Genomic DNA, 9,874 nt, shown 5'->3' on the forward strand with positions numbered 1-9,874 from the left:
CTGACATACCGTCACAAGTGATACAATGAGACTCATATCCAGCCTGGCTGCTGCGTACACAAACTCACTCCGGTCTCACCCGCAGCGGGTATATGGCTGCGTACAATGTGGGCTGAACAAGTCAGGCTCCTGGCAAAGGCCTTGTCATCTGCACTAGGACCCTCCAGCACAATACACCAGAACCGTTATCAGGTGAATATTGTAGCATTCACATGTGAGATGTGGTTGAGATAGATTGAGTTGGATTGGGATTTGTTGAGTTATGTTTAGATTACATGGGTTAGGCTATGAGTTCAGTTAGTCTGAGATAAAATGAGTTTAGCTGAGTTAGGCTGAGCTTAATTTGGATTTATTTAATTTAGAGATGGGTTGAGTTAGGCTGGGTTTAGTCCAGTTAGGAAGAGATGGGTTGAGTTAGGCTGGGTTTAGTCCAGTTAGGAAGAGATGGGTTGAGTTAGGCTGGGTTTAGTTAATTTAGGAAGAGATGGGATGAGTTAGGCTGGGTTTAGTTAATTTAGGAAGAGATGAGTTAGGCTGCTTTTCCACAGAGCAGAGTCCGTGGTCCTCAGATCCTCCCCTGTGTGGGTATTCCAGGTGTGACGGAGAGACCTGGCAGCCTACATAGCATCCCAAACAGCTGCAGTGAGATGGAGCAGTGAACTCTGAGTGCAGAGACAGACAGACAGTGAGCGTACGAGTGTGTGATGGCAGTGACTGCATGGATCAGTGTGTGTGTGTTACTGGGACAGTGGAGAGGTGTGTGTGTTACTGAGACAGTGGAGAGGTGTGTGTGTTACTGAAACAGTGTGGAGAGGTGTGTGTGTTATTGAGACAGTGTGGAGAGGTGTGTGTGTTACTGAGACAGTGGAGAGGTGTGTGTGTTATTGAGACAGTGTGGAGAGGTGTGTGTGTTATTGAGACAGTGTGGAGGTGTGTGTGTGTGTGTTATTGAGACAGTGTGGAGGTGTGTGTGTGTGTTATTGAGACAGTGTGGAGAGGTGTGTGTGTTACTCAGACAGTGGAGAGGTGTGTGTGTTATTGAGACAGTGTGGAGAGGTGTGTGTGTTACTGAGACTGTGGAGTGTGTGTTCTGCGTAGGCCGCGGCTTGGTGCATTGTACTTCCTGTGTGCTTGCGCCTGATACTGTATCCCATGATGCCGAGCTGTGGGCTGGTGGCAGGATGCGCTTGGCCGACACAGATCGACCTTTGAAGTGCGGGTGAGAGAGAGAGAGAGAAAGAGAGGGAGAGGGAGGGGTGAGGGGGGGGAGAGAGAGAGAGACAGAGGGAGAGAGAGAGAGGGGAGAGGGGGGAGGGGGAGAGAGAGAGAGAGAGGGAGGAGACAGAGGGAGAGAGGGGGAGGGGGAGGGGGAGGGGGGGAGAGAGAGGGAGGGGGGAGAGAGAGGGAGGGGGGAGGGGGCGAGAGAGAGAGAGCGAGAGAGAGAGAGAGTGAGAGAGAGGGGGGAGAGAGAGAGAGCAAGAGAGAGAGTGAGAGAGGGGGGGGAGAAAGAGAGAGAGACACTAACACAAACACACACACACACATGTTAAAGCTGTTCACAACAATGTTACAGGTTGTCTTTATTGTTTTTGTTGTTGTTTGTACTTTGTACCTTGGCAATACTGAGACGTGAAATGTTTTTGTCATGCCAATAAAGCACCATTGAATTGAACTGAATTGAGAGAGAGAGAGAGGGGAGAGATGCAGGGGGGGAGAGAGAGAGAGATGCGGGAGAGTAGAGGGGGGGAGAGAGAGAGAGAGAGAGGCGTCTCGCCCCGTCCCCATACCGCCGCCGCGGCCCTGCGCCAGGGCAGAGCGGGAAGCCGCCTGCCTCGCTCAAAAACAAACCGCTTCGGAAAAACGTCTCTGCGGCCGAGCGGTAGCCTGCACTGAGAAGAATGTCATCAGGGCCGGGGGGGCGGGGGGGCGGGGGGTGCGATCACGAAACCGAGAGCGGGGGATGCGGAGGGTTTGAAACTTTCCGTTTCTGTTGAGACGGCTCCCGCGAAGGAACCCCGTCGAAAAGGCAGTTTTTCTCCTCTTCACGTCTGCTGTTCACTCCGGCCAGCTGCTAAACCCGTTAAACACGCTCTGCAGCGCTGGAGGTACAGTACAGACTTTAGGTGTGGGACAGCCTGTAGCCTAGTGGCTAAGGTGGTTGACTGGGACCTGGAAGGTTGGTGGTTCGAGCTCCGGTGTAGCCAAGATAAGATCCGCACAGCCGTTGGGCCCTTGAGCAAGGCCCTTAACCCCGCATTGCTCCTGGGAGAATTGTCCCCTGCTTAGTCTAATCAACTGTCAGTCGCTTTGGATAGAAGCATCAGCTAAATGACTGTAATGTAATGTAGAAGTCAAATACAACACGTCCCTGTTTTCAGTAATAAATCTCTTTAAAGGTCCGTTTCAATGATTTTCCCGCAACCATCCGAACATTAGCCTTCCAGCCTGGTCTAACCAAGACATTACCGCATTATTTGTAGCTAGTTAGGGGAGGAAAAAAAAGACGTAATGCTTTTGACCTCTGCCCGGGCGGAGCGGTCGATGGGAGCGGTGTTTAAAATGCACGCTGGCGGAAGAGGACGGTCAGCAGAAACGCGGCGGACTGAGTGAATTAACGGGACGGAATGAGCTCTGGAACGGTGAGTAATTACCCCGGGGCGGATCGATGCGGAAACAAACCGCGTATTATTCACCGTGCACGGGCCTGTCAGCGCCGCCCTCTCCCCGATGCGGCCTGTCTGCGGCCCGTCCCGCGGGGCCTGATTTAAGGGCCTGATTTACGGCGTGCATCTCGGCTCGAACGCAGGCTGTCGATGGCGGAGCAGGCCCGCTGAACCCGTGTCACACCGGGAGCCCTGGCCGTGCCCCCCCACCCGCCCCGTTCACGTGTTCAGATCGTCCCTTTCCTGGCTCCCGTGGCTTCGCTCGCCGCGGAAACCTTCAGAGCGCTGTGGCAGAGCTGGTTTACTCGCCGTAGAGACCTTCAGAGCGCTGTGGCAGAGCTGGTTTACTCGCCGTAGAGACCTTCCGAGCGCTGTGGCAGAGCTGGTTTACTCACCGTAGAGACCTTCAGAGCGCTGTGGCAGAGCTGGTTTACTCACCGTAGAAACCTTCAGAGTGCTGTGGCAGAGCTGGTTTACTCACCGTAGAAACCTTCAGAGCGCTGTGGCAGAGCTGGTTTACTCACCGTAGAAACCTTCAGAGTGCTGTGGCAGAGCCGGTTTACTCGCCGTAGAGACCTTCAGAGCGCTGTGGCAGAGCTGGTTTACTCGCCGTAGAGACCTTCAGAGCGCTGTGGCAGAGCTGGTTTACTCACCGTAGAGACCTTCAGAGCGCTGTGGCAGAGCTGGTTTACTCGCCGTAGAGACCTTCAGAGCGCTGTGGCAGAGCTGGTTTACTCACCGTCGAGACCTTCAGAGCGCTGTGGCAGAGCCGGTTTACTCGCCGTAGAGACCTTCAGAGCGCTGTGGCAGAGCTGGTTTACTCACCGTAGAAACCTTCAGAGCGCTGTGGCAGAGCTGGTTTACTCACCGTAGAGACCTTCAGATCAGAGTGACCGCCCACCGCCTCAATCACCATAGAGGTCTTGAAAACGCAGGGACACTCTCGGCTTCAGGCACCATAGAGCTCTTCAGAACGCAGTGACAACTCAGGGCTCACTGCAGGTTCACTGCAGGCTCACTGCAGGCCCACTGCAGTGCGTGGTGTGTGGTAGCACTGTCGCCTCGGAACAGGAAGGTCCCGGGTCTGAATCCAGACTGGGCCGTTTCACATTCGCCCCGTGTCTACCTCCGGGAACTCCGCTTTCCTCCCCCAGCCCAGAGACCTGCAGGTTGGGCTACTCCGGGGGCCACTAACAGGGCGTTACTGTAAAGGAGCGTGTGTGTTCAGTCAGCCTACCCTGTACATATAAAGGTTGCATTACATTTAAGAAATGAAAGTTCTTGTCTGGCTGCAGAGGAAGGCGCAGTAAGTTTGAGGCACCGTGTCACCGGTGAGCCCCCGCTCCCCCGTTTAATGACCCTGATAGATGATTAACTCCTGTAATTGCAGCCTGTGTTGGGGTTCTCCATTTTGTTTTCAGAGAGCAGAGGAGGCCAGGAGCTCACCGATGGAGCTACAGTCTCACAGCGCTCAAAACATGCTTACTGCTTTCAGCGCCTGCAAACTGTTCAAATTATCTCCCTTTCTCTGTCTCTGTCTCTCGCCATCACTCTGTCTCCTTTTCTTTCTCTCCCACTCTTCTTATCTCCCCATCTTTCCCTCATTCTCTCTCTCTCTCTCTCTCTCTCTCTCTCTCTCTCTCTCTGTCTCTCCCTAGACGTGATTAGTGCTGGGGATTATGTAAATTAAATTACAGTTTCCTCAACCCAAGCGCACATCAAAACACACTAATGTATTTATAGGGCTATTTTAGAAAAAGATGTGCACGTGTGTGAGTATGTGTGTGAGTATGTGTGTGAGTGTGTGTGTGTGTGTGTGTGTGTGTGTGTATATGCTCACACTAATTATCTGGACGAGGGGTAGTTGAGAACTTTTGTTCGCTGCCCTTGGGTCCACCGCCATACGGTCTTGTTGCTGTTGTAGGTTGAGGTTCCTCCACAGTGTTTTCTGGGGTGGTGTGGCCCCAGTGCGTCAGCTTTTCACGCAGCCCACAAACCCCGGTGGCTCCTGTACGTCAGTATAAACCAGTGTGCACTAAAAGAGCTGGATTAACCTTTTTGAGGGAGAGATAGGGAAGATTCTGTAAATGTAAATAAACCCGATTTATTCACGACGAGAGCAGGAGAGGAGATCTGGTGCAGGGGAAAGGCAAGGCCCAGCGTACGGAGGAGGAGGAGGAGGAGGAGGAGAGAGAATCTCCCAGGGTGCCCTGCTCACGGCTGCGTTAGCCTCAGGCACCGCACCAGGCTGCCTCGCATAAACAAACAGATATAATGTGAAGCGTTTTAATCACGCCCCGAGGATCTCCCCGCCAGGATCAGCCCAGTGAAACATTACATTACAGTTATTTAGCTGCCGTTTTTATCCAAAACCACGTGCAGTTTATTAGACTAAGCAGTGGCCAGCCCCCCCCTGGAGCAATGCAGGGTCAAGGGCCCAACAGCTGCACTGATCTTACTGTGGCCACACTGGGGCTCGAATCGACAACCTTCCGGGTCCCAGTCAAGCACCTTAGCCGCTAGGCTACAGGCTGCCCCAGTCATGAACCTTAGCTACTAGGCTACAGGCTGCCCCAGTCATGTACCTTAGCCACTAGACTACAGGCTGCCCCAGTCATGTACCTTAGCCACTAGGCTACAGGCTGCCCCAGTCATGTACCTTAGCCACTAGGCTACAGGCCACCCCAGTCATGTACCTTAACCACGAGGCTACTGGCTGCCCCATATCCTCCTCATATCACGCAATTAAATGCTCCTGATCCCTCCACCGAAACTGCAGAAGATCTGCTCGTATCGCCCAGTTAAACACCCCGTGCCCTATTTCCCTCTCATTTTCATTTAAATGAGCTGCAGCAGGAATAAGCACCGTTTACCCTCAGATCATATTTCACAAAATCCATTTAATTTTCTCAGCAGACAGACAGCCTCACATAGGTCAAGAACAGCATGACTCATGAGTTTAAACAGCCAGATATTTACTGATCGTCACTTTGTCTGAGGATGAATCGGGCGTGCACTGACCCCACAGTTTGACCTGCAGCAGTCCGTGAAATGTTCCAAAATCACCATGTTTGCTTTGTTTACTTTTTTTTTGTTGCAGATTGATGTGCACATTTATTTCTTTATTAAAAATGACAATATGTACAGCTAAACACTTAAGGAAGCAGGTCAGGTTCAGTAATGCGAGTCAATCTCATAAAATAAGTAAATCTCAACAAGTATTTTAGTCTAATATTTATATGTAGACAGAAATAATGCCAATAAGGGGAGACATTTTGACTTATTCCAAGATTTGCCACTGGGGAAAGCTTCTGCTTACTGGTCCCATGGATGCTGATGGGATCTGCTCAATGGCGCGAGAAGCCAGTTCACGGAGGCGGCCATGTTTGACTCTGGGGCTTTTTGGCACCAGAGTGTAGTGTGCACAATCAGCACCTAAGCAGGAAGGAGAGGGGCGACATGGCTCAGGCAGTAAGAGCAGTCGTCTGGCAGTCGGAGGGTTTGCCGGTTCGATCCCCCGCCCGGGCTGTGTCGAAGTGTCCCTGAGCAAGACACCTAACCCCCAAATGCTCCTGACGAGCTGGTCGGGGCAGCCAATCGCCGTCGGTGTGTGAGTGTGTGTATGAATGGGTGAATGGAGAAGCATCAATTGTACAGCGCTTTGGATAAAGGCGCTATATAAATGCCTGCCATTTACCATTTACCAGGAGAGGAGAGGAGTCTTAGTAAGTACCTCCGTTGACCACTGGAGATTGTGCGCTTCAGTGGGAATGTCAGTCCCTCCTCCCCTGGGTCAATCGCATCTCTGTGGAGGGATCGCAGCCGTGACCCCTGTTTGGTTCCGTCCTTACCGCGGTCGAGTTACACAAGCGGACACAACGAGCGTCTTTCATGCGGACGAGAAGGACGGCAAAGTCCGGCGGTCAAACGCAGGGTAGGGGCGACCCGAAAGGCTCATTAAACGCTCGCTAATTGCGGGCTGCGCTCGCCATAGCTCGGTGGCTGAGCTTTGAAGCGCTCGTGAATGCAGACAGTGTTTGAACGCTCAGAGCGGGGCGTAACCTCGGTGATGACCAGAGGTTTCCTGGCTCACAGGACGTCCCCCTTACAGCCGTGATTACGTAATAACGAACAAAACCAACCGCTGTTTGCCCGCGGAATCTCAGGGAGCAGCTAAAATGGGCGAATGAGTTTTCACAGACTTTATTGTATGTATTGTATTTTAAAGGTAAACGGGACACAGAAGGACATCAGAGGTGTGCAGAGTTGACCTGTTCTGTTCTGTTCTGTGAGTAAATTGGTAGCTTCATTCAATTTGAAGCTTGTGGTTTATATTTTGGTAGCTGACTGTCTCAGGTACGAGCGGAAGTATAATTAAAAAATAAAATACCTTTATTTAGTGCTCCAAAACTCATTGTGTGATCAAGGCCATTTTTTTCAAGTGTCGGCTTAGATACAAGAATTTTATTTATAAAATAAAATTAAAACATCCGTAGCGAAGACACAAACCTAAGAACAATAACGCAGCATTAATTATCACAATTAAAAACAATCAGGTTCTTTATCAGATTCCTGAAAGGACCAACATTTCTCAGTAGTCCGTAATAGCAGTAAGCTCATAATAATAGCTAGCTTAGCAGCTATAGTGTAGCATAGCACGCAGTCGTCTCAGATGCAGTGCATATCTCCTGAGACAGATGATTCAGTAGTTATGAATCTTTCTGCATCACAGGACACACTTATTACACTCTATTTGTACTGATTGTGTTTGACTTTCAAATTTCCACCGCAGTTATTTTCACGAGCAAGGAACGGCCGCCTAGTTTATTCCTCATTACCCTCTCCCCACACTAATCCTTTTCTCAAACTATGAAACTGTTTAATGCTGTTTATTTAAATAAAACCCTCCCTCCCTACCTCCCTGTGATCCTTAATTGTTGTCTTTGTGATTTACGTAGTGTTTCGGTATTTTTAGTTGGCTAGGTAAGCAGTTTTTGGATAGTTAAGTTTGGTCACTTTTGCTTTGTTGTTTGTTTATTTGTTGTTAAAAAAAAACAAAAAAAAAAAACAATTGGGCCCTGGTCCTTATCTTTGTTGTACAGGTAGCAATTGAAATTGTACTTCCCTCTAGGGTCTTTCAGCGCACTTAGCCCTGGTTATGGGTACGAACTTTGTTGTACGTCGCTCTGGATAAGAGCGTCTGCCAAATGCCAATAATGTAAAAAACTAAGACCAGAACACTTTAAGACCAAGCGGGCTGAGAGCGCAGAGAGAAGGTCACGAGCGCCATTGCTGTTGGCTCCAGTGTAGGTCATCCAGACCTGTTTTTCCCACAAGAAAATGTAGTCACAATTTGTGTTTTTCCTTCATCTAATACTTCTCCGTCTGCCAATTTTCTTCATGTTATTGTGTTATTCGGACAACACGGCAATACTTTGTGGATGAATCAGGGACAGATTACGTCACTCTCTCTCTCACATGCTTCCCTACTGCGCATTCTCTGGCTCCGAATTGTACAACATGACGGTGCCGGTAAACTTGAATTCCCGGACTTCAAAAAGCTTTTCACGAGCCCATGGATAGTTAGCGGGTGACATAAAATCTTGGTCCACATTTTTCTACAGTCAATGGTTAAGACCGATGTTTTTGCTGCATGGCTTCCAGCAGACATGATCTCCAGACATGCATCTCCCTCTACGCAAAAGGGTGTCGCTGTTAAAATGTCTAAGTGTGTTGCTTGGATACCACACACCTGCAACTGTTCTGCCAGCTGTGGCTTTGGTGTGAAGTTTGGCCTTTTAATAGAGGGCTCCCACAATGCATTGCTCCATGAGCTACTGACCACATGAAGAGTCTAATGAACACTGCAAACAGACTTTCCCCCCCCTGCAGATGTTTGTATGGGAGAGAGCCGGGATAAGTGCTCCTGCTCTTTAGGTTACAGGAGCAACATTTAAATGATGTTAAGTGACTATTCAGGAGAGAGAAAAAAAAGACTGTTGAACACATTGCATGGAAAGGGGATGGGGCGGCCATCTTGGGTATCGCAGAACAGAGACAGACTGATGGACAGACACAGAGATGGTCAGACAAGACAGACAGACAGGAAATTGGCCCCATAGGATGTTTTTCCCAGCACGAGAACAGAGTTGACGGAGCCAGGATGGGTGTATGTCTGTGGGTGTGGTGAGAACCAGGAGGTAGTCTCAGTAAACATTCTCATTTTAGCCATTTACAGCGCTTACTTTAACACACACTCATACAGCGGGATATGTTCAGTTCAAGTCCCTTTCGGAAGCGTATTACTGACTGTGCCCCACTTAAAGGCTTTTAAATGCTGTTTGATGATTTGAATGCCTTCGTCTGTGTTTTAAGGCTTTATTTTATACATTTGATGGAATACTGTATATACTTGAAGACGTGTTTGTATGGTGATGAAGAATTGTGAATTTTGAATTTTGACTTCAGTGCTGTGAATGCCCTTGGTTGTGTTTGTCTGTGAGTGAGATCTGAGAGGTGTGTGTGTTTGTGTGTGAGACCTAAGAGGTGTGTGTATTTGTGTGAGAGATTTAAGAGGTGTGTGTGTTTGTGTGAGAGATCTAAGAGGTGTGTGTGTTTGTGTGTGAGATCTAAGAGGTGTGTGTGTTTGTGTGAGAGATCGAAGAGGTGTGCGTGTTTGTGTGAGAGATCTAAGAGGTGTGTGTGTTTGTGTGTGAGATCTAAGAGGCGTGCGTGTTTGTGTGAGAGATCTAAGAGGCGTGCGTGTTTGTGTGAGAGATCTAAGAGGCGTGTGTGTTTGTGTGAGAGATCTAAGAGGCGTGTGTGTTTGTGTGAGAGATCTAAGAGGTTTGTGTGAGAGATCTAAGAGGCGTGCGTGTTTGTGTGAGATCTACGAGGTGTGTGTGTTTGTGTGAGAGATCTAAGAGGCGTGTGTGTTTGTGTGAGAGATCTAAGAGGCGTGCGTGTTTGTGTGAGAGATCTACGAGGTGTGTGTGTTTGTGTGTGAGATTTTAAAGGCGTGCGTTTGCTTCTCTCCCGCAGTCTCCGAAATCGCACAGCTACCCGGACATGGACCCGCCCCCCCTGCTCCGCAGAGTGAAGCCGGAGCCCCGCCCCTCGGAGCCCCTCCTGTTCCACACGCAGACGGAGCCCGTGGACCTGTCAATCAACCGGGCCCGGACCACGCCCCCCTCCGCGCCCTCGCCCACGCG

The 9,874-nt window shown here is 49.9% G+C and overlaps 1 protein-coding gene across 3 annotated transcripts in view; it reads left to right on the forward strand.

The window, feature by feature from the left end:
* LOC133116892 (Krueppel-like factor 12) overlaps positions 1-9,874 on the forward strand; it is a 73,707-nt gene that overhangs the window by 39,871 nt on the left and 23,962 nt on the right. For all 3 annotated transcript variants that reach the window (XM_061226900.1, XM_061226898.1, XM_061226899.1), the window contains exon 3: positions 9,705-9,874. This exon is cut by the window's right edge and continues 323 nt beyond it. In XM_061226900.1, the coding sequence (XP_061082884.1) occupies positions 9,705-9,874 (170 nt within the window). The remainder of the gene's footprint in view (positions 1-9,704) is intronic.

This window comes from Conger conger, chromosome 17 (assembly GCF_963514075.1).
Source record: "Conger conger chromosome 17, fConCon1.1, whole genome shotgun sequence".
NCBI classification, from domain to species: domain Eukaryota; kingdom Metazoa; phylum Chordata; class Actinopteri; order Anguilliformes; family Congridae; genus Conger; species Conger conger.